Source organism: Felis catus, chromosome E1 (assembly GCF_018350175.1).
Source record: "Felis catus isolate Fca126 chromosome E1, F.catus_Fca126_mat1.0, whole genome shotgun sequence".
Taxonomy (NCBI): Eukaryota; Metazoa; Chordata; class Mammalia; order Carnivora; family Felidae; genus Felis; species Felis catus.
The window spans coordinates 27,630,595-27,656,338 of NC_058381.1; the positions used below are offsets into that span (position 1 = coordinate 27,630,595).

Here is a 25,744-nt window from a genome sequence, read left to right on the forward strand (position 1 = left end):
AGTCAGTTAAGCATCTGACTTTGGTTCAGGTCATGATCTCATGGTCCGTGAGTTCAAGCCCCGTGTTGGGCTCTGTGCTGACAGCTCAGAGCCTGGAGCCTGCTTTGGATTCTGTGTCTCTCTCTCTCTCTGACCCTGCCCTATTCATGCTCTGTCTCTCTCTGTCTCAAAAATAAATAAACATTAAAAAAATTTTTTTTTAAACTAAAAAAAAACGAAGTATGTTAAAGTGATGTGAAAATATTTAAATTAATGCCTCAGCTAACACAGAATATAGAAAATGAGTTGGGGAAAGAAGTTTGTCCCCAGTATTGTTCTGGGCAGAAGATAACCACCTAGGAAATACTACAAAAAGGGAAAGAGGAAAACTAGAGTGACAGGCAAGGAGTAAGCAATAGGATGTGCTGGGTGATGGGATGAGTGAAGTAGCCTCTTATAAGCATGCAAGAACTTTTTTTTTTTTTTCAACGTTTTTATTTATTTTTGAGACAGAGAGAGACAGAGCATGAACGGGGGAGGGGCAGAGAGAGAGGGAGACACAGAATCGGAAACAGGCTCCAGGCTCCGAGCCATCAGCCCAGAGCCTGATGCGGGGCTCGAACTCACGGACCGCGCGAGATCGCGACCTGGCTGAAGTCGGACGCTTAACCGACTGCGCCACCCAGGCGCCCCAGCATGCAAGAACTTTTAAAGTGATCATTCTGACCGACCAACCTAGACTATCCAGAATGTGTATTTTCCATGAAAAAAATCCACTTTCAAGTTAGCAGGACAGATAAGAACAAACCCTTTGGTTAACACATTTTTATATTCTTTCTTTACATTTATTTTTCACATTTATTTTTTAATGTAGCCTGTGGTAGACCAAAGCACCTTTACCATCTCTGGTAAAATCGTGAATCACAAAGAAAGCAAGAGGCCTAAAATCTGTATTCCTCTGAGAGTTGACAGTCTCTCTCTTTCTCTCTCTCTCTCTCTCTCTCTCTCTCTCTCTCTCTCTGTCTCTAATATTTAAGAAAAAGTAAGCCAGAATTCTGAGGAGGGGATAGGACGCACACGCACACACACAAAGGAACAACTATCTACCTAATCTGAATCAAGTACTGTATATTAGCCTAAATGCAGTAAATTTCACATGTAAGGCATTCTTAATTGTAATATGAACTGAATGTAATATGAATGAAAATTATCCTTTTTAGCTGTCTGAAACTTGAATGTACATGGCATTGCTATTAATAAGGCATTAGAAAAGACTTTTAGGGCACCTGGGTGGCTCAGTCAGTTAAGCATCTGACTCTTGATTTCAGCACAGGTCATGACCTCCCCATTTGTAAGTTTGAGCCCCACATCTGGCTCTGTGCTGACAGCACCGGAGCCTGCTTGGGATTCTCTTTCTCCCTCTCTCTGCCCCTCCCCTGCTCATTCTCTCTCTTAAAATAAATAAATAAACATTAAAAAAGAGAGAGAGAGAGAGATACTCTTTAGGAATGCCTGGGTGGCTCAGTCGGTTGAGTGTCTGACTTTGGCTCAGGTCATTATCTTGTACTTCATGAGTTCAAGCCCTGTGTGGTGCTCTGTGATGACAGCTCAAAGCCTGGAGCCTGTTTCAGTTTCTGTATCTCCCTCTCTCTCTGCCCGCTTGTGCTTTATCAGTCTCTCTCTCTCTTAAAAAAAAAGTAAAATAAATAAAATAAATAAATATTTTTTAAAATTAAGAAAAAACAAAAGATTTTTTTAGATGGCGAGGCCAGATAGTACAGCTGAACACTGACCTGGTTAGATGAAGGCCTAGTTTCAAGTCCTAGCTCTGTCATTTATTTGTTGTATGCCTGCCCTTAATCAAGTTAATTTACATCTTTATGCCTCAGTTCCCTTATTTATAACAGGAGGAGATAGAATTATATAGTCTCAAAGGTCACTGCATATTCAAATATTTTATGACTTTATGAGAAAGGTATATAAATAAAAACTTAAAAAAAAAGAAAGAAAGGAATAAAACCTGAAAAAAAAGTAAAAACATTTTTCCCCTCAAAGGATCTTTTAATCTTCGTGAGGTTTTGCCTTTGCTCTATAAACATAAAAAAAGAAACAAAAACAACAAAAAAAAACAAAACAAAACACTTCACTTACGAAATGTTTTTAACCTTCACAAATCCACAATGGACACAAATATTATAATAGCTTGGCAAGTATAATCCTGTTAAATTACAAGAATGAAAAAAGTGTTTCCTCAAACCAACCCAGCTTAATGATACTTGGAAAGTAAAATCAAACCATTTTCAGATCGAAACATCCTTTAGAGATAGCTAATTTAAGCAATTTTCTGATTTTTACTTGGCTTTCTTAAATTTTCTAACCAAACGGAAATTACACTGGCCAGTTTTAAATCTAGGTCACAAAGCAGTTACATTTCTTTTTTAATATTATTATCAATAGATCCTTGACATTTAACCAAGGTTTTAACTAAATGCAAGCCATTCCAGGGGCACCTGGGTGGCTCAGTCGGTTAAGCATCCGACTTCGGCTCAGGTCATGATCTCACGGCTCGTGAGTTCGAGCCCCGCGTCATGCTCTGTGCTGACAGCTCAGAGCCTGGAGCCTGCTTCATGTCTAGGTCTCCCTCTCTCTCTGCCCCTCCCCTGCTGATGCTGTCTCTCAAAAATAAATAAACATTAAAATAAAATTTTTTTTTTAATAAATGCAAGCCATTCCATACAAAGGACCATAATATGTACCATCTTGTAGTTTTACTGAGTTACATTTGAATCATTTAAAACATGAGGCTGAATTGTGATAGTGTGGGTCCCTGTACCTGCTCAGCAACCTTTATCTCCAGGTGGTCTATTTTCCACTCTAACAAATCTAACAAACTGGGCCAAGGGACATGTTCCTTTGTGAGAAATATTCCCTCAAAAGAGAGAAAACTGCTATGCTTGTGATTAAAAAGTGACAATGACCAGGAAATGGGTGGTTTATTTGAGTAATAGAATTCTCTTTAATAATTTAATATAGGGAGCAGTGAAATGACATAAAATCAAATGTTACAGAATCAGTAATGATCTGAAAGGGGTCCTTTTCAATGTCTTTTCACTTATTGTTTTTGCTTATGATGGATTATTACTGCAAGTTATAGTAATCGTCTACAATTTGAAGCTTTAGAAATGCAAAGCATCCCTAATAGTATCTGGGTTCCTTATAATTAGTATTCAGGCTTTTTTTTTTTTTTTTAAGTATACAGGCTTAAATTACCTGTACATAAATTTAAATAGAATGAGCCAGTTAAATCTCTAGCCTTTATCATCTTAGGGTCCAGATTTCAGATCTGTAGGTCTGAAAGAGTAGGTACTGAGGGCAGTACTTTTAGCTGGAATTTACTATGACAAGAGAACACACATGTATATCTAATGCTCAGTATAAACAAATACCAAATACACTTTAATGTAAATGTTTAAGCTGCAAATGGGAAATATTACCTCTTTGAAATGTGACATCCAGTTTGCCAAGGTAAGGTGGGAGTTCCTTTAAAAGATATGATTTAAAAAAAAAAAGTTAGCTCTCAAAATTTAAAAGTATTTAAAAAAAATTTTTAAGTATTTTGGTGTCTTACATTAAGATAAAGATATGCTTCTTCAAAAAATAAAAGAATAAAACATTACCTATGTTTACATAGGGCACTCTTTAGCAGAATATCCCAGACAGCAAATCAATCATAGAACTACTTTCTTTCACAACTTATAAGAAAAGAAATCTGTACTATTTAATATGGACCTTTTCTCAATAATAAATATACAAATATCTCAGTAGATAAGTGTCAAGAATAGACAATTTTAAACAATGACAATCAAACAGAAAAATCTTTAAACACAAATAAATAAATGCTAATTAAAATTAAAATTCAGGAAATTTTTGTTATAATATTCAATAATGGTAAGGCTACAGAAAAATGGGAATTCTTCTATTATCACATTTTAGAACTCTCTTGTTTTTTGTTTTTCCTTTTTTTTTAATTCTTACTTTGTTTTTAGATAAACTCCACGACCAACATGGGGCTTGAACTCATGACCCTGAGATCAAGAGTCACATGCTCCACCAACTGAGCCAGACAGGAGTCCCAGATTTTAGAATCCTTAAAATACTTTTTTTAAGTGGCATTTTATTTTATTCTTAATTAATTAAATAAAAAACTAAAACTTAGAACTAATTCAAATGCCCAACAACAGAAGAGGAATGGTTAAAAATAACTCCATATCCAATCAATGGAATAACTACAGTCATTTAAAATGCTGATGAAGGGGCGCCTGGGTGGCGCAGTCGGTTAAGCATCCGACTTCAGCCAGGTCACGATCTCGCGGTCCGTGAGTTCGAGCCCCGCGTCAGCCTCTGGGCTGATGGCTCGGAGCCTGGAGCCTGTTTCCGATTCTGTGTCTCCCTCTCTCTCTGCCCCTCCCCCATTCATGCTCTGTCTCTCTCTGTCCCAAAAATAAATAAAAAACGTTGAAAAAAAAATTTTTTTAAATAAAAAAATAAAATGCTGATGAAAAATAAGCATGGAATCTGAAAAGGCTAAATACCAAACAATTCCAACGATATGACATTCTGGAAAAGGTAAAACTATGAAGACGATAAAAAGATCAATGGTTGCCAGGGGTTGGGGGGCAGGAAGGATGAACAGGCCAAGGATTTTTAGGGCAGTGAAATTATTATGTATGACACTTGTAATAGTTGATACATATTATTATACATTAAAACGTACATGTCATTATATGTTAAAACCTACAGAATGTACAACATTAAGAATAAACCCTACTGGGGTGCCTGTCTGGCTCAGTTCGTTAAGCGTCTGACTTCAGCTCAGGTAATGATCTCGCGGTTTGTGAGTTTGAGCCCCACGTCAGGCTCTGTGCAAACAGCTCTGAGCCTAGAGCCTGCTTCGGATTCTGTGTCTCCCTCTCTCTGTCTCTCTCCCACTCAAAAATAAATAAACTCTCTCTCTTTCTCTCAAAAATAAATAAACATTAAAAAAATAAAAATTAACCTACTGTTACCTATGGATTTGGGGTGACAATGATGTGTTAATGTAGGTTCATAGATTGTACCAAATGTAACACTCTGGTGCAGGATGTTGATGGGGGGTTGGGGGGAAGGGATGGCTGTACATGTACAGGTTCAGAAGTTAGTGGAAACTCTGTACTTTCTGCTCAATTTTGCTGATAACTACTCTAAAAACTAAAGTCTATTAAATGAGAAAGCATGGAAAAATGTGTATCATGCCATAATGTTAAAGTGTTTAAAAACACAATATACATAATATACAGTAGGATCATAACCATGTAAAAAACATACAAGATATACATACAGATAGTATCCTGTTAACATAAGTTTTCTTTAGGTGGTAAAATAAAGCATTTATTTTTCCCATCCATTTATCAGTCTTTACTATAATGGCATGTAAACCACTAAAATCAGATTTCCTATCCTTGAAGACTAAAAGTAATTCATATATTTAATCCGAATCAAATAAATTGTAGAATACTTCAAGCAAGTTGAATTTTAGTAGTTTTACATTTGAAGACTTTGGTAATTTTGTTAAAATATTTATAAAAATAAGTCTCCAAAATGTATCCACAGGTGTCTGTAGTAAGTACAAATCCTCACTGGAAATTAGAATAGTTTTCTTTTTTTTTAATGTTTATTTATTTTTGAGAGAGAAGGAGAGAGAGAGAGAGAGAGGGAGAGAGAGCATAAGCAGGGGAGGGGCAGACACACACACACACACACACACACACACACACACACACAGAATCCAAAGCAGGCTTCAGGCTCTGAGTTGTCAGCACAGAGCCCAACACAGGGCTTCAACCCATGAACCGTGAAATCATGACCTGAGCTGAAGTTGGATGCTTAACAAACTGAGCTACACAAGTGCCCCTAGATTGTTTTTAAAATTTTCTTTGACATTCATTATTTAATCACTATCATTTATTTTTTATTATTTATTGAAACACTATCTGGCATTCATTGCTTCTAATAATCTTACAGGCTCTAGTATCTATTAGATAGTAGTTTATCATGCATTGTTACTTACACAGTACTTGAGATCAGAGATGTTTACATTGACTCCAGTTGATCTCTTTAGATTCTCATCATGTGACACTACAACTTGTTCATCTTTTGTGATATGGCAGTCCAATTCCAGCATATCAGTTCCAATTGTAACTGCACTGAAGAAATGCAAAGAATAATGACATTCTGAAAGTTAAGTAAACTTAACTTTGTCAGATGTAAAAATTTGGAGTTATAAATCAAATAGCAAAAAAATCTCTTAACGCTAAAATTTCTCTACACTGTCATCTACTAGATTTATTGATGTGAAAATATTCTAAAGTAAACACATAACAAGAGAATCATGTTGCCCCTTTCCATAACCCGCTATCCATATTCCTGACAACCCAGTATAATGGAAAGAACACTGGATCAGGGGGCACTTGGCTGGCTCAATCAGAAGAGCATGCAACTCTTTTTTTTTTTTTTAAGTTTATTTATTTATTTTGAAAGAGAGAGAGAGAGTGGGGGAAGGGCAGAGAGAGAAGGAGAGATAGAAACCAAAGAAGGCTCTATGCTGTCAATGCAGAGCCTGATGCAGGGCTCGAACTGACAAACCGTGAGATCATGACCTGAGCCAAAGTCAAGAGTTTGAGCCCCACATTAGGTGTAGAGATTACTTAAATAAAAACTTAAAAACAATAAAAATAATAAAACACTGGATCAGAAGTTAAAAAAAGTCTGGATATCATTTCCTGCTTTGCTATGAACTTGTTGCATAGGGGTACCTGGGTGGCTCAGTCGGTTAAGTGTCCAACTCTTGATTTCCACTCAGGTCATGATTTCAAGTCCCATGTTGGACTCAGCACTGACAGTGAGGAACCTACTTGGGATTCTCTCTCTCCCTCTGTCTCTGCCCCTCCCCTGCTCATGCACTCTCTCTCTCTAAACAAATAAATAAACTTAAAAAAAATCAACACACAAAAATCAGTTATGTTTCTGTATACTAACAATGAACAATCTGAAAAGGAAATAACAGAACAATCCATTTACAATAGCATCAAAAAGAACAAAAAATTCTTAGAAATTAACTTAACCAAGGAAATAAGAGACTTGTACAATGAAAACTACAACACACTGCTGAAAAAAATTAAATAAGATACACATACATGGAAAGACATCCCATATTCATGGATTAGAATGCTTATTATTGATACATTGATCTACACATTCAATGAAATTCTTATAAAAATCCCAATGATTTTGCAAAAATAGAAAGATCCATCCTAAAATGCATATGAGAAGCACCTGGGTGACTCAGTCAGAAGAGCATGCAACTCTTGATTTTAGGGTTGTAAGTTTGAACCCCACTATGGGTGCAGTGATTACTAAAAATAAATAAACAAACTATAAAATGCATACGAAATCTCAAGGAAACTCAAAGAGTCAAAACAATCTTGAAAAAGAACAAAGTTGGAAGACTCACACTTCCTGATTTCAATATTTACTACAAAGCTACAGTTATCAAAGCAATATGGTGCTGGCATAAAGACAGACATATAAATCAATGAAATAGAATAGAGTCCAGAAATAAACCCTCTCATATACTGTCAAATGATTTTCAACAAGGGTACAAAAGACAATTCAATGAGGAAAGGATAGTGTTTTCAACAAATGGTGCTGGGAAAACTGGATATCCACACGTAAAAGAATGAAGTTGGATCCTTACCTAACACCACATTGAAAAATAAACTCAAAATTGATCAAAGACCTAACCATAACTCCTAAGAAGAAAAAAACCTTTAGAAGACAACATACAGGAAAAGCTTTACCACACTGGATTTGGCAATAATTTCTTGGCTGTGACAACAAAAGCACAGGAAACAAAAGAACAACAACAAAAAAAAAGACAAACTGTACTTCATCAAAATTAAAAATTTTTGTGTACCGAGGATGGTATCAACAAAGTAAAAAGGTAGCCCACAGAATGAGAGAAAATATGTGCAAATCATCTACCTGATAAAGTATTAATATCTACAGTATATAAAGAACTCCTTAAAAAAACCTCAACAACAAGAAAATAACCCAATTCAAAAATGAGGAAAGGAACTGAATAGATATTTCTATAAACAAGACATGCCAATAAGCACATGGAACGAAGATAAACATCACTAATCATTAGGGAAATCCAGTCAAAACCACAATCAGAGGGGCACCTGTCTGGCTCCATTGGAAGAGTATGTGATTCTTGATCTCGTGGTCATAAGTTCAAGCCCCATGTTGGGTTAGAGATTACTTAAACTTTAAAAAAGAAAAAAAATCCCACTATTTCACACACTTTTGGAAGGAAGAAAGGAAGAGAGGAAGGGAGGAAGGAAGGAAGAAGGGAAGGGAAAAAGGAAAAAAAAAGTATTGGCCAGGATGGGGAAAAATTAGAACCCTTGTATACTGTTGGTGGAAATATAAAATGGCAGTTCCTCAAGACAGCTAAACATAGATTTACCATATGATCCAGCAATTTCACTTCTGAATACACAAAGAAAAAACTGAAAGCAGGTACCTGAAATATTTATACAACCATGTTCATAGAAGCATTGTTCATAATAGTGAAAATTAGGAACAACTTAATTGTCTATCAGCTGATGAATGGATAAACAAAATGTGATATACCTACAAAGAAATATTATTCAGCCTTTAAAAATGAAGGGAATTCTGGGTAGCCTGGCTGGCTCAGTCAGTAGAGCATGAACTCTTGATCTTGGGGCTTGAGGCCTATGTTGCATGAAGAGATTATTTAAAAATAAAAAAAAATCTTAAAAATAGGAAGGAATTCTGATATATGCCACAACATGAGTGAATCTTTAAGGTACTATGCAACGTGAAAAAAGCCAAAAATAAAAATACAAATATTCAATGATTTCACTTATATAAAGGTACTTAGAATAGTCAAATTAATAGAAATAGAAAGTAGAATGGTGATTACTAGGAGCTGGGGGGAGAAGGTAAGGGAGTTATTAACTGAATGGGTCCAGAGTTTTGATATGGAAAGATGAAAAGTTCTGGAGATTAACAGTGGTGATGGTTGCATAGTAATGTGAAGATTAAATGATACTGAACTGTACACTTAAAAATAATTAAATGGCAAGTTTTATGTTGCATATATTTTATCATGATAAAATAAAATTTTAAAAATTGGGGAAAAAAAGAAAAATTGAAAGGATCAGATCAGATAATCTCTAAGTTTCCTTTCACATCTAAGATCCTATCACTTTTATAAAGGGTATATCACAGTGGTTAAGAGCACAAACACTGAGCAAAAACAAGGTAACTGTGAGGTGATGGATGTGTTAATTAACTTGATTGTAAGAATCCCTTCACAATATATATACATATCAAATCATCACATTGTATATTTTTTTGATGTTTATTTTTGAGGGAGAGAGCAGGGGAGGGGCAGAAAGAGAGGGAGACACAGAATCTGAAGCAGGCTCCAGGCTCTGAGCTGTCAGCACAGACCCCGAACGGCTCGAACTCACAAACTGGGAGATCATGACCTGAGCTGAAGTCAGACGCTTAACCAACTGAGCCACTCAGGCACAGTGGTTAAATACCTTAAATATATTATAATTTGTCAATTATACCTCAATAAAGTGAGGGGGGGCGGGAAGTATAGACACTGGAGTCTGTGTTCAAATACTGGGTCTGCCACTTACTTGGGCAAGTTATTTAGCTTCTTTATGCTTCAGTTTCCTTGTTCCCAAAGCCGTGATGACACTATGAGCTCTCTGTACCTCCTTACAACGTACCTTACCTTCCAAGCAGCCCCACACTCTTTCAATACTCCCTTTGCCTGGAATGCCTGGGTGGCTCAGTCGGTTAAGCATCTGACTCTTGGGTTTTGACTCGGTCATGATCTCACGATTCATGGGTTCACATCTGGCTCTGCACTGACAGCGCAGAAGCTGCTTGTGATTCTCTCTGTGTCTCTCTCTGTCCATCCCCCATGCTCACTCTCTCTCTCTCAAAAATAAGTAAATAAACAACAAAAAAGAATACTCCCTTTGCCTGAAATGCCTTTTGCAGAAAGACAATATACAATAAAATAATAGACACAAAGTTGAACAGGCACTTCACAGCTGAGGATTTCCAAATGGCCAATAAGTGTATGAATAGATGTCCAAAATCAAATGTCAAACAGGGAAATGTAAATTAAAACCACAATGAGATAGCATTACATATCCACTAGAATGGCTAAAGTTAAACAGCCTGACAATAAATTAGCAAGACAGTGGAGCACTGGAATCCTCATGTATTGCTGGTGTGAATATAAATTGGTACAATCACTTTGGAAGGTATAAATATAGACTACCATGTGATCCTGCAATTCCACTTCTGCTAAGTATATATCTGAGAGGGATGAATGCATTTGGCTATTAAAAAACAGATAACATTACTTCACACATCATGGGTGAATCTTACAGATATAAACTGAAAAAAGAAAAACCTGACACAAAAGTATAAATACTGTATGATTACATTTATGTTTTCAGGAACTAGCAAAATCAATTTATCATAAAATAATAGAAATATAGAATAACAGAAATTGAATAATGGCTATCTAGGGGCAACAAGTTGGACAAGTGTCCAACAAGTGTGGACTGGGAAAGGTCACAAGGACACCTTTAAGGGTGCTATAAATGTTCTGTATCTTTATCTGGGTGGTGGTTACAAAGGTACATACATACTAAAATTCACTGGGCCAGGGGCTCCCTCGGTGGCTCAGTCGGTTAAGCATCCAATTTAGGCTCAGGTCGTGATCTCACGGTTCGTGAGTTCAAGCCCCATGTCAGGCTCTGTGCTGCTAGATCAGAGCTAGAGCCTGCCTCGGATTCTGTCTCCCTCTCTCTCTGACCCTCCTCTGCTTGCTCTCTATCTCAAAAATAAACATTAAAAAAATTCATCAGATTATATACTTAGATTTTGCATTTTATGGGATGTATATTTTATACAACACAAAACAGTTTTTTAAATGTTTATTCCTTTTTGAAAGACAGAGAGAAAGAGAGAGAGCAGGGGAGGGCCAAAGAGAGAGGGAGACCAGAGACAGAGAATCCCAAGCAGGCCCTGTCCTTCAGCCCAGAGCCCAATATGGGGCTCCAACTCATGAACCGTGAAATCATAACCTAGATCTAGTTTACTACTGTATTCCTAGTGCCTGGACACAAGACCTTGCACAGCTGGTACTCTGTAAGTTACTTGTTAAAAAACCTCTGAATGTGTAAAATGCCCACATAGCACTTTATGCACTAATCATCACGGGTGACACTTCAAGATGAAGAAAAAGTAAACATGGGTGAAACAGGGAGAAAGTTCTAGAAACACTTTTTTTAAAATTCAAGAATGGAAAGAGTAGAGCTGTGGTGAGCAGAGGAGGTGAGAAGACACAAAAGTAGATAAATTATGTTTGTGCAATATATTCCCATGCACTTAAACCACAAATACCAGTGGTTCATAAGAGGTCAGGTCTCTACAACTGTATATTAAATTCCTAGAGGAAAGGCCTATGTCTGTTACATATTTTCTAATGTTCATGATGTGGGGCATACTGTGGGTATCCAACACATTTTTTTTTTTTGATAGAGAGAGAGAGACAGTATGAGTGGGGTAAAGGCAGAGAGAGAGCGAGACATAGAATCTGAAGCAGGCTCCAGGCTGCCAGATGTCAGCACAGAGTGCACCCGACACAAGGTTCAAACTCACAAACCACGAGATCATGACCTGAGCTGAAGGTGGACACTTAATGGACTGAGCCACCAAGGCACCCCATTCCTTAATTTTTTTTAAATGTGTGTTAATTCACTTGGTTAAAAAAGAAAGAATGAGGGACACCTAGTTGGCTCAGTCAGTTGAGTGCTGGACTCCTAATTTTGGCTCACGTCATGATCTGTAGGTTCAGGAGTTTGAGCCCTGCATTGGGCTCTGTGCTGACATCACGGAGCCTGCTTGGGGTACTCTCCCTCTCTGCCCCTACCCCACTCATGCTCTCTCAAAATAAATGAAAGAAAGAAAGGTAGAAAGAAAGAAAGAAAGAAAGAAAGAAAGAAAGAAAGAAAGAAAGAAAGAGAAAGAAGAAAAGAAAAGAAAGAATGAAGTCATGGTAAGTGGAATCCAGTGGACCCTAGATTAGAAGATTAAGATCCTTGGCCATCCCAGATCTAATGATTCTAAAATTATGTAGCTGCCAAAATTTGCCTTTGGAGTCAACCACTTACCCATTTTCTCTGACTTCACCTACCTCTGATGATCCACTCCAATTAGGATCCCATTCCCAATTCCCATCCTAGGGGCGCCTGGGTTGCTCAGTCTGTTAAGCATCCGACACTTGATTTCAGCTCAGGTCATGATCTCATGGTTTCTGGGTTTGAGCCCTGCATCGGCCTCTGGGCTGACAGCCTGCAGAGCCTGCTTGAGATTCTCTCTCCCTCCCTCTCTGCTCCTGATTGTATGCACGTGCTCTCTCTCTCTCAAAATAAATAAATAAACTTAAAAAAAAAAACAAAAAAACACCAATTCCCATCCCGAAGGCCACGTGATGCCTTATGCCAAAATCTCATACTGCTCCCCTACTCCTCCCTAATTAACACTCTTTTTCAGTGTCCTAATTACTACTAGTTGTTAGGAGAAAAACAAACCTGGCTCCTTAATGTAATTCTTACTAAGATGTAAATAATTACCTTTATGTGTCCTCTTCTAAAGGTATCCACCTTTAAAAGAGAATATTTGTTTGTCAATTGTGTTTGCTAGAACCACAAATGGATAAAAATAAAATCCAAAAAGAAATAAGCAAACAAAAACAGATTTTAGGTTCATAGAATTACTTTTCTGTATTTTTAAATTTCCTTAAATGTTGTTGTTATTGTGTTCAGTTTTTTAAAAAAAGAATAAAAAATGTAGAAACTGTAAGCAATATATACAGCCAGCAAACAGTTTTGAAATAAAACCCTAAAATCCTTTATATAACTAAAAAAAATTGCTACTACTAATTTTTGGGATGGTGCATATCTTCCTTTCTTTTTCTTTTCTTTTGTTATTTTTTTCTATGAGTATGTGAAGGGAGAGTAAGAGCAGAGACTATATTTTCCTGTATTAAAAAAAAATGATACCTTCTACCTAAGAAATCTAAGTATTAAGCTTGCCATTAGCTGAAATGTTGGCTATTTTTAGAAATGTTTAGGAATTTGTATAAAAAATATTTTCCACTTATTGTATGCTTATCTCTTATTAATAAGCTAATAAAAATTCAGAGCAATAGTAAGTGCATCCAGGACAATTTGTAAATTATCCTAATAAAATTATCCCAAATTTGATACAGAAATAGCTAGAAAATAGCAAGAAAAAGGAAATTTTTTTTATTACTTTGGCCTTCAAAATTTTCCATAAATAACAATATGCATCTACTTCAATTGAAGCACTAGATATTTTATAGCTGAATTTCTTTCTTTTTATAATATAGCTGAATTTCTAACAAGCTGATTACAAACACAGAAAAAGGGAAGCCAAGGCTTCAATACTACCAGGAAAAGAAATAAAAACTCTAGCTCTAAAAGATATGAAATTACTTGAAATTCCAGAGAAACAATACATAACAACTTAAAACAGACACTATACTAAGGAATTTATTTGAATCTCTTTAATTCCTCACAACATTGAAGTTTATTATTATTTCCATTTCATAGATGAGAAATTAGTACTGTATTAATTAGATATTCTGAAAAACATAGCATGAGAACCAGGTCACTGATTAATTACTTTGACTGCCTGCCAACTTACACTTCCAGCTATTGCTAAAACAATTTGTTTCTTACTTTTACCATTCATGTTAATACCATGGGGATCAAATTGTCCCATGGGTATTTACAAAGGCGGCCTGGTTTAATAACCTAGTTTTATTACCTCTTAGGAGCCAGATTTTATATACTCAAGGGCTTAGTAACTGTGTGTGTGTGTGTGTGTGTGTGTGTGTGTGTGTGTGTGTGTGTATTACAGTTCCTTAGTTTTTGGTTCTATGCTTATTATGGATGGGGTTCTGTCTCCTTCATCTGTCTTCTGTTAACATTCTGCTTTGTTCTTAAGTTCCCCATTCCATGTATCATTTGGTAAGCAACTGGTGAGTCTATTAGCACCAGAACTAGGTGTTAGGGACTGAGAGATCAATATGGAAGGATTCTTGCTACCAAATGAATCACAGAGGAGCTATATTCATAACCTAAGGTGTTTGTGAAAGCATTTTATAAACCACATTACAGGACATTTTGTAAATTGTGAGATGCAAAAAATAAAGAAAGAAAGAAAAAGCAAGCAAGCAAGCAAGGAAGCAATTGTGAGATGCAATTATTTCTTTGTCAGTCCTAATTACTTCTTTAGCCCCACTATTGAATTAATTTTCCATACATTCTTAAAGGTCCTTTCAGTTTCCTAGACATATTTTGTCTGCATAGCCTCACATCTTAATCTGAAATATTGCACATTTTTTCCGCTTTCTTTCTTTCTTTCTTTCTTTTTTTTTTTTTTTTTTTTTTTTTTGACTAATCTTTGCACCCAGTGTGGGGCTCAAACTCACAGCCAGAGATCAAGAGTTGCATGCTCTACCAACTAAGCCAGCCAGGAACCCAAACACTTCACATTTTAAAAATAGCTTCTTCCTCTGTACCAAATGATAACTCTTCTAGTCCTGGTATCTTTTCAATTTTCTGGTGAATCTTAACCAGGCTTCCCCGACCAACTATTTATATTTTCTTTAATATCTTCTTCTCTTCACTTCTGTGTCATAATATATATGCTCTGTAAAGTGTATATCTACACATGCACATAAATAAGATCTAAATTTTAGCTGTTCATTATATTTTTACTATCTCTCTCTCAACTACTTATCCTATCAAAGATATACTGTACTTAAGCACAGTATCTATCTTTTGCCAGTTATGTATTATAACTCCTTTTAAATATACTGTACCTTGAAAATAGTATGTTTGCATGATTTTTTCTTGCTGCTCATGAAGCAGCTATTTAAAAAAAAAAAAACAAAACTCCTAGAAGTTAAGAATTAATAGAATATTAGTTAAGGAACTTACAGAATATTTCTAAATTAAAACAAAAGTATTCATTGATAGCAAGAGCATTGATACATACATAAGATAAAACAAAACACAAAAACCACTACCAACAACAAATCTTAAAAAGAGGTTAAAATTAAGCTTATTGGGGAAAAGACAGTCTCTTCAACAAATGGTGCAGAAAAAAGTGGACAGCTACATGCAAAAGAATGAAACTGGGCCACTTTATTACATCATACACAAAAAATAAAGTCAAAATGGATTGAAGACTAAATGTGAGGCCTGAAGCCATAAAACTAGGAGAAAAACCTAGGCAATAATTTTTTTTGACATTAGCCTTAGAAACATTTTTTCTAGATATGTCTCCTCATACAAGAGAAACAAGAACAAAATTAATCTATTGGGACTACACCAAAATAAAAAGCTTCTGCACAGCTAAGTAAATAATCAACAAATCTAAAAGGCAACCTACTGAATGGGAGAAGATTTGCAAGTGTCATATCCAATAAAGGGCTAGTATCCAAAATATATAAAATATGATACAACTCAACACCCCCAAACCCAAATAATGCAATTTAAAAATGGGCAGAAAAGGGGCGCCTGGATGGATCCGTCGGTTAAGCATACAACTTTGGCTCAGGTCATGATCTCGTGGTTCATGAGTTCGAGCCCCAGATAAGGCTCTCTGTTGTCAGTGCGGAGTCCACTTCAGATTCTCTATTTCCCTCTCTGCCCATCGCTCACTCATGCTCTGTCTCTCTCTCCCAAAAATAAATAAAACATTTTTTAAAAAATGAGCAGAAGATATGAAAAGACATTTCTCCAAAGGAGACATACAGATAGGCAAGAGGCCCACGAAAAGATGCTCAACATCACTCATCATCAGGAAAATACAAATAAAAACTACAATGAGATATCACCTCACACCTGTCAGAAGACAAATCACACAAGAAATGGGGTACCTGGGTGGTTCAGTGGATTGAGCATAAGACTCTTGGTTTCAACTCAAGTCATGATCCCAGGGTTGTGGGATTAAGCCCTGCATCAGGCTGCATGCTGAGTGTGGAGCCTGATTAAGATTTTCTCTCTCTCTCTCTCTCTCTCTCTCTCTCTCTCTCTGTCTCTCGAGACTCTCTCTCTTTCTCTCACTGCTTCTGCCCCTCTTCTCCACTTGCTCTCTCTCTCTCTCTCTAAAATAAAAAAACAAAACAAAACAAAAACCCCACAAGAAACAAGTGTTGGCAAAATGTAGAGAAAAAGCAACCATTGTGCACTGTGGGTAGGAATGCAAATTGGCACAGCCACTGTGGAAAACAATATGGAGGTTCCTTAAAAAGTTAAAAATTACAAATAAAATTACCATATGATCCAGTAATTCCACTACTGGATATTTACCCAAATAAAATGGGTAATTCAAAAAGATATATGCACTCCTATGTTTATTACAGCATCATTCACAATAGCCAAGATATAGAAGCTACCCAAATGTCCATCAACAGATGACTGAATAAAGATGTGATACACACACACACACACACACACACACACACACACACACACACAGTGGAATATTACTCAGCCATAAAAAATAATGAGATCTTGCCACTTACAACATGGATGGACCTAGAGGGTATAATGCTAAGTGAAATAAGTCAGACTGAGAAAGACAAATACCATATGATTTCACTCATATGTGGAATTTAAGAAATAAGACAAATGAACAAAGAAAATAAAAAGACAAACAACAACTGAACATAGTAAATGTAATGTGGTATCCATCAAGTAAAAACCACCTAAATCAGACACTCTTTGAACTCAAAAAACTTATCAGACGATCACAGTCTTCAAAGATAAAATTATTTACATTCCATCCTTATAAATAACTTATTATACAAATACAGTATCCTTAGGAATAGTTTATTCTAACCAAGTATTTTAATGTTATAAATAAGGGTGGTTGGTAAAAATTTAACCAAAAATATGGAGAAAAACTTATAAAATAATATGCTTTAAACATAAAGAATGCTTAGAATCACTCAAAGTTATAAGCATTTATCCCCCAGATATTATATATATCACTACATCCCAGGCATCAAATATTTGATAAATCATAGTATATTGGGTACATACCCAATATGTGTCTCAGTGTAAACTGTACAAATAAAGTGATTCGTTGATTTTTTTTTTTAACTTAGAGTAATTTAAATGAGTCTGGAAAGGTTTTTCCACAGACAGGAGGAAAGTTTTTGCATTTTTAGAGATGTAAGAGAATTTGGGGATTATAGCCAAATGCACTGTATTATAGAACAGGAAGAATAAACAATGACAAACACAGGAAGACAGGATTTAGATGAAACTAGAATATGGAAAACCAGTACATTTGGACCTGATAACAGGAAAAACAAACTCTAAGGTGTTTTTTGTTATTTTTATTTTTAAGTTATCTCTATGCCTAAAGTGGGGCTCGAATTTACAGCCCCAAGATAAAAAGTCACATGCTCTATTGAGTCAGCCAGCCACATCTACATTTTAAGGTGTCTTTGAATGATGAGAAACAGAAACAGAAGAAAAACTTAAGCCAAATTCTCCTGATTTCTTAGCCCCAATTGTATGCATAAACATGGCTGAATAAATATATAAGAAAATATTTTTCTTACTAAATATGGAAAGGTAATGTCTTCCATGGGGTTTAACTTTTCATATTCCCTGCCTTATTTTCCAGAGAAAATAAAACAGTGTGTTCACCATTACCACAGACTGATGATGATCATTTACTCTAAGACAAAGAACAAGGTATCAATCAGCTTTCATTCCTGTCTCTCCTGCTGCTTCTCTGTGAGGTGCCCTAAAAGAGATCTATGTGAAATATGAATAACTGAAACACTGAAAAAAGTTTATCTAATTCAGAAGAATAAGATCAGCACTCATAAAGCTTCAGACAAGAAAGACCAGATTACACGTTCAGGTCTGTAGAAGAATTACAGGGTAGACACATAACCCTATTCATAAGCAGCAATCAGTGTTAACAGTTGTTTCATTTTCTCCTCTTTCTCTCCAAGACTAATTAGCATTACACACAGTATGTTCCTTGTTACAAATGTCTTCTTTCAGCTTTAGAACTATGGTATCTTTTGATTACCCACAACTCTGATCTAGTTTTTCAGTTATGCAGAAGCCAAACACTGTAACACTTCAGACTAGCTAAATTAAAAAAAAAAAAAAGCGATTTTAATAAAATAGAAACAACTGTCACAAGTGGATGCTATGTGTATACTATCTTCACTTTGTGAATCTTTATCATAAAGATAAACTGTAAAAGAATACCTTTTTATATACTTACTGCTGAAAGGCTGCCATTGTATTCTCCAAATTTTCTCCAGCACCTGTGAAAACATTCCATTTAAACTTCATTTACTTAGCTAATTTGAACTTTTTATTTTTCTAGAAATTCACTTTAATAAGATACATCTAGTGAATCTTGATGTCTATATACTATGAAGACATCATAAGTGTTTTAAAGAATGTAATGGTATTTTGAATTTTTTTTTTTTTTTGGCTGCACCAGGACGAATGAAAGATTAAAACAAAGCCACAGCAACACAGAAAGGTTAGAAGAACCTAAACATGATTTTTAAGCTACAATATCTTGACAGAAGAGGACTCGGTACATATACACCTCCTCAGAAAGGGTTAAACTATCTCTCCTCTGCACGCGCATACTTTATTATGCATCTCTCTAATAAAGACATTTATTATACTACAGCATAAATTATTAACCTGGCTCCTCCTTTTCCTCAGAATTAACTGAAAAGAAGTGACTGGTTTAATCACCCTGGCTGAAGGCAGTATAGGGTAGTAGTTGAGGGTGGAGTTAGGATCTTTGTTCTCAAATTATTTGATATTTGCATGACCTTGGTAAAAGCTACATAACCTCTCAGTGGCTGAGCTTCTTTATAAAAATGAGGGGCGCCTGGCTGGCTTAGTCAGTGGAGCATTGACTCTTGATCTCAGCGTTGTGTGTTTGAGCCCCACATTGGGGGTAGAGATTACTTTAAAAATATATAATTAAAAGATTTTTTTTTAATTAAGTAAATTTACCCTCAACGTGGGGCTCAAACTCAAGACCTAGATCAAGACTCACATGCTCTACTGACTGAGTCAGCCAGGTGCAGCCTCCCTCACCGCACTCCCTCCTGCCAAATAAAATCTTAAAAAAAAAAAAAAAAAATGAGGTTAATGATGGCACCTGTCTCATAGGATTGCTGTAATTAAATGAATTAACATTGTCAAGTGCCTATGTCAACAATTTTAAAACATGATAGTTTTTCCCGTTTTAATATCTCTGAAGCTAGGGTGATTTTACAATGGATGGTATGTACTAGTTTATTTGACAAGATTTTTTCTTAGCAGCACATTAAAAATGTGCATTTTATAACTAATGGCATTAGGTTCAATGAAATACAGTAAAACCCTGGTTTGCAAGCATAATTCATTCGGGAAACATGCTTATAATCCAAAACACTCATATGTCAAAGTAAATTTCAAAGACCACTAGCTCAATTGTGACATTCAGTGTCATGTACTACTCGTATTGCAAGACATTGCTCATTTATCAAACTAAAATTTATTATAAATGTTTGCTTGTCTTGCAGAACACTTGCAGAACAAGTTGCTCACAATCCAAGATTTTACTATAGTGAAAATTCAGTAAAAGTAAAGGATTACTGCTATTATTATTACTAGTAATTAGTGCTTGGTGAATGTCCATTGACTAATGAATGAATAATATTGCAATAACAAAAAGGACACAGTATATTATATATACTAGGCAGAATCAATTAACATAACATGCTAGCCGCCAAGTTTTAAAATATTTTAAAACTAAAAGATTTCAGTATTACTAATTAATGGAATGCACAGGTCAAATACTTAGGAAATATTTTTCCAAATACTTCAGAAAACAATTTCTTCTTAACAAAAAGAAACACTTCAAGTTTAGGGTACTGTTCAAGTATTACCATTAACATGTTTTACATACAATACCATCTGGACATATTTGTGAGAGTATTAAAATATTCTTCTTCTTTTATACTGCTAGATTGTATTTTTTTGACAACCTAATGATCAATGGAAACACAAGGTATGAAGAAATGAATATATTAACCTAATGTTCTAAAGCTCCATAGTTTAGCAGACAGAAAAGGATATCCATATGAAAAAAGCTACTTTGATTTTAGGTTCTCTTAGTTACTAGAGTTGATGCAGATGAAGTAAATAGGAAGATTAGTTTTTTTTCAAAAGTAAGTGCTCTTTTGGGGTGCCTGAGTGGCTCAGCTGGTTAAGCGACGGACTTGTGGTCATGATCTCATGGTCTGTGGGTTTCAGCCTTCTATTGGGCTCTGTGCTAACAGCAAGATGCCTGCTTGAGATTCTGTCTTTCCCTCTCTCTCTGCCCCTCCTCACTCATGCACACAAGCTCTCTCTCTTTCTCAAAATAAATAAATAAACTTAAAAAAAAAAAAGTAAGTGCTCTATTGAGGTTAAATGACTTTTATTTTCTTTGATAGATTAAATGACTTTTAAAAATCTAGCTGGTGTGGGGCACCTGGGTGGCTCAGTCGGTTAAGCGTCTGACTTCAGCTCAGGTCATGATCTCACAGTTTGTGAGTTTGAGCCCCACGTCAGGGTCTGTGCCGACAGCTCAGAGCCTGGATCCTGCTTCGGATTCTGTGTCTCCCTCTCTCTGCCTCTCCTAGCTTGTGCTCTATGTCTCTCTCTCTCTCAAAAATAAACATTTAAAAATAAATAAAAATCTAGCTGGTGTTTGTTTTAAAAACTATAGAAATATGTTATATTTGGATAATCAATATTCAAGAACAAAGCACTCTAGAATATGACCAAAAAAGACAAGAGTGCTCTAAAATGGTTATTAGTAGGTTAAATAAGTTAAACTACTGACTGCTTTTTGTGCCAAAAAGCAAGGAATTTAAAAGGATACAGAAGCCAGTTTGAAAAAGCTCTCATTGGCCAAACCAGGGACAATGTTATCACCAAAAAATGACAATAATCATCAAATAAAACAGAATATGTTGAACCCACTCCCAAAAAAGAAAGAAAACATTGAGCCCATTTTACTAAGTACACTGAAAGTCTGATGAAGAATGGGATACACACGTAGTTTCAAAGAACCTCCCTACAAAAATACTTATCCATTACAAAGAAAAAAGGAGTAATTTCAAGTGGAAAAGTTTGGCAGACACCAGCTTCCCTCTTCATCAAGAGATCGAAGTAAATAAATATCATTAGCCTTCAAGCTGACTTCTTGTGTCTTTCCATTTTCTTTGCTTTTTGGCACAATAAAGCAGTTGGTAGTTTAACTTAACAAATCAAATAGCAGTTATCTCCAGGTGGCTGGAATACAAGTGATTTCTTTTCTAATATGCATTCTTTTAATCTTACAATCCCTCTACAATGAAAATGCATTGCTTTTAAAATAGTTGGGAGAATCAAAATCTTAAGCACATGGCATATATGCTGAAACCTGGAAAATTCTCTTCACCACAGCCTCCCAATATTTCTTAACCTTAATACCAGAATGAATTCAATTCTCAACTCCTCCACGAAGTAATACTTTCTTACCACTTCAGATTACAATGATTCTTTTTACAGTCCAGAGTTACTGCCTTAAACTGTTCCCAACCATTTCAGTCTCAGGATTCTTTTACTGAGTACCTCAAAGAGCTTTTAATTATGTGGATTATATCCATTAATAATTACATATTAGAAATTGAATATTAAAAAATTGTTTAAACTTTTTTAAAAAAAAGTAATCTCTATGACCAAAATGCGGCTCAAACTCACGACTCCGAGATCAAGTCACATACTCTACCGACTGATTCAGCAAGGGACCCACACTATAAAATTTTTAAATTTGTTTACCTGAAATAACAATAATAAAATGAACTCTCTTCCAAAAAAAAAATGGAATGATAAGAGTGACATTGTTTTACATTTTTGCAAATCTCTTTAATGCCTGGCTTTATAGATGGCAGATGCTCATATCTGCTTCATACATGTATATCAACCTTCACCCAGATAGGCAGTTGGAAAAGAAATATTCTTTTTTTTTCTTTTTTTTTTTTAATTTTTTTTTACATTTATTTATTTTTGAGAAACAGAGTGAGACAAAGCATGAGCGGGGGAGGGGCAGAGAGAGAAGGAGACACAGAATCTGAAGCAGGCTCCAGGCTCTGAGCTATCAGCACAGAGCCTGACGCGGGGCTTGAACCCACAAACTGTGAGATCATGACCTGAGCCGAAGTCAGATGCTCAACCAAGTGAGCCACCCAGGCACCCCAAGAAATATTCTTTTTTGATACTGCACCAAACTTTAACAAGTGGTAGTTTCTTAAAAGTTAGCTGCAATATGGAATCTGAACCATATGAATGACGTTTTCATACTCTATTACATGAAAATCCATTGGTCCATCTTGAACTTTGAATGGATTTTTCACCCATGAATACTTTTATATCATGCATTGGTCCAAATACGAATTTACTGAATCATGCTGCTCTTCTAAATGTTCACATGTTTTATTATACAATAGGTTTTAATTTTTTTTAATGTTTATTTATTTTTGAGAGAGAGAGACAGAGCACTAGTGGGAGAGGGGCAGAGAGAGAGGGAAACACAGAATCCGAAGTAGGCTCCAGGCTCTGAGCTGTCAACACAGAGCCCTATGTGGGGCTCGAACTCACAAACCGTTGAGATCATGACCTGAGCCAAAGTCAGACGCTTAACCCGACTGAGGCACCAGGGCACCCCTATACAACAGATTTTAAAGACACATTTGTTAATACCTCATCTCATCAGGAAAATCTTTAAGAAAGCTATGAAGCTTGCAGTGGAGGATACAAGTTCGCTAAATTTCTAATTTTTGCTTGAAAACTCAAATGTAATCATTGGCACTGCCTTCAGACAAGGCAGCTAGCTTATTTTTTTTTTCTAATGACAGACTCATTTTATAATTTTCAAGAACACATCTGCCAAATACTCAAGTCTGAATAACCAGTTTTAGTTTTTCAAGGCTAATTCAGCTCAAAATTCAAATGATTGCACAAGTAAGTGCTTTTCCTCAAGACAACCACCATCATACTTTGATATGCAACAAAAGTGTTTTGTGTGTGTACTTCCAATTTGTCACACAAAATATTAAAAGTTATGTGTACTTGAGGTGCCTGGCTGGCTCAGTTGGTAGAGCATGTGACTCTTGATCTCAGGGTCATGAGTGCAAGCCCCACACTGGATGTAGAGTTACTTAAAATAAAATTAAATTAAAAAAAAAAAGATATTTGCTTTAAAAAAAGTCATGTGTACTCAAGGGTTGAAATTTAATAACATAATTTTTATTAATGCATGAAAGATATTAAGTGAAGTTGCTTTTTAAAAAAAAACTGTGGGGCGCCTGGGTGGCGCAGTCGGTTAAGCGTCTGACTTCAGCCAGGTCACGATCTCGCGGTCCGGGAGTTCGAGCCCCGCGTCAGGCTCTGGGCTGATGGCTCAGAGCCTGGAGCCTGTTTCCGATTCTGTGTCTCCCTCTCCCTCTGCCCCTCCCCCGTTCATGCTCTGTCTCTCTCTGTCCCAAAAATAAATAAACGTTGAAAAAAAAAATTTTTTTTTAATTAAAAAAAAAATAAAAAAAACCTGTGAGTCATTGTATTTGGGTGATGGGTTCGTGGAGTCTTAATATGTTTGTATGTTTGACTTGAAATTATCTTTTGGTTTGGGGTTAGGAAAAAATAGGATAGCGATTCGGTACTCTGAAATACATTTTCCCACAGTTAATTGTTACTAATATTTATATTCAAAGTCTGCATGTTTGTCTTTTATGTCTGCTTTCCATATTAATTTTAATTGTAATTCACTAAAACCTAACAGTTTAAGCATGAAAACATTGTTACTTAAGATCTTTGATTTTGTAAGTTTCTGAAATAGCTAAAACTAAATAAAATATTGAAAAGTCAATCAAGATATTAATAATTAGTAGAAGCTATCTATACACGGTGCTTAGCACTTTACATATTATTTCATTAAAAAGCCACAACCAGAAAAAAAATTGGATATGGTCACATAGCCAACAAGGGGAACTACAACTCAAGCATAAGCCATGATTTCAGATCCCATCCTTTTACCACTATGTGGCAGCTTCTATGCTGCCATTCATAGAACACCTTTATTTCAGTTTTACAGGTAAGTTGTTCATATTGATCCTTACTCCCATATTCTTCTATTTGGTATTTGTTTGTAAAGCTTGAAGATAAATTCCACAGTGATAATACCCACAAATTACTTGTTAGATTCATATGGTGAAAGCCTGGAAGAGTAACTAAGGGACTAATTAAAAAGCATGCCATTCCTCTCCAAGGAATTATTTGGCGGTAGCTCTTCTTTCATGAAATTTTTGAATTCCTTTTGTTTCCAGTTAGCATCTCATTTATGGAAGCACACTTGCCAGTAATTTTTCTTTTCCTTCAACAATCAGTTTAAACAATGCCTGGTTTGTGGGGTGCCTGGGTGGTTCAGTCAGTTAAGTGACCAACTTGGGCTCAGGTCATGATCTCATGGTTCGTAAGTTCGAGTCTCACGTCGGAGATCGGAGCCTGCTTTGGATTCTGTGTCTCTCCCTCTTTCCGCCCTCTGCGCTTGCGCTCTAAGTAGATAAATGTTAAAAAAAATTACAGGGTGCCTGGGTTGCTCATTTGGTTAAGTGTCAAACTTCAGCTCAGGTCATGATCTTGCGGTTCATGGGTTCCAGCTCCATGTTGGGCTCCGTGCTGACAGCTCAGAGCCTGGAGCCTGTTCCAGATTCTGTCTCCCTCTCTCTCTGCCCCTCTCCCACTCTCTCTCTTTCTCTCTCAAAAATAAGTGAACATTAAAAAAAAGTAAAAAAAAAAAAAATGTGACTTCAGCTCAGGTCATGATCTCACAGTTCGTGAGTTTGAGCCCCACATCAAGCTCTCTGTTGTCAGCACGGAGCCCACCTCCAGATCCTCTATCTCCCTCTCTCTCTGCCCCTTTTCCCCTCTCTCTCTCACTCTCTCTCCCTTTAAAAAAAGAATAAACATTAAAAATAAAGGAAATAGCATTCTGCAGTTGCACCCTGAAACATGTTTCACATCAGGATATCAATTCTTTCTCTTCACCTCTTGTTCCCTCATTCCCTTGTTCCTATTTCCAGGGAATCTCCTTCACCTTTCAATGAGGTGTTTTTTTCTTTTGTTTTTGTTTTTTGAAGTTTATTTTTTTAGTAATCTACACCCAACATGGGGCTTGAACTCACAACCCCGAGATCAAGAGTCGTATGTTTTAACTAAGCCAGCCAGGTGCCCTTTCAACAAGAACTTCTTTCTCACTCATTTACTCAACTGGCTCACTCATTCCTACTGATGCCTTATTAATAATGGAGTCATTTATCATTTACTTAATAGTACTTTCCTGTTTAACAAAGCAAACTAAAATATACTTATTATTGGCAATGGCTGAATGATCTGAATACAATACCAAATTTTCTATAATGATATTTTTTATA

The 25,744-nt window shown here is 36.0% G+C and overlaps 1 protein-coding gene across 3 annotated transcripts in view; it reads right to left on the reverse strand.

Moving 5' to 3' along the window:
- Nucleotides 1-25,744, reverse strand: part of GDPD1 (glycerophosphodiester phosphodiesterase domain containing 1) — a 50,426-nt gene that overhangs the window by 19,003 nt on the left and 5,679 nt on the right. For all 3 annotated transcript variants that reach the window (XM_011289103.4, XM_045044635.1, XR_002738046.2), the window contains exons 2-4: nucleotides 18,496-18,538; nucleotides 6,086-6,221; nucleotides 3,474-3,519 (exon numbers count right to left, since the gene is read on the reverse strand). In XM_011289103.4, coding sequence (XP_011287405.1) covers nucleotides 3,474-3,519; nucleotides 6,086-6,221; nucleotides 18,496-18,538 — 225 coding nt within the window. The remainder of the gene's footprint in view (nucleotides 1-3,473; nucleotides 3,520-6,085; nucleotides 6,222-18,495; nucleotides 18,539-25,744) is intronic.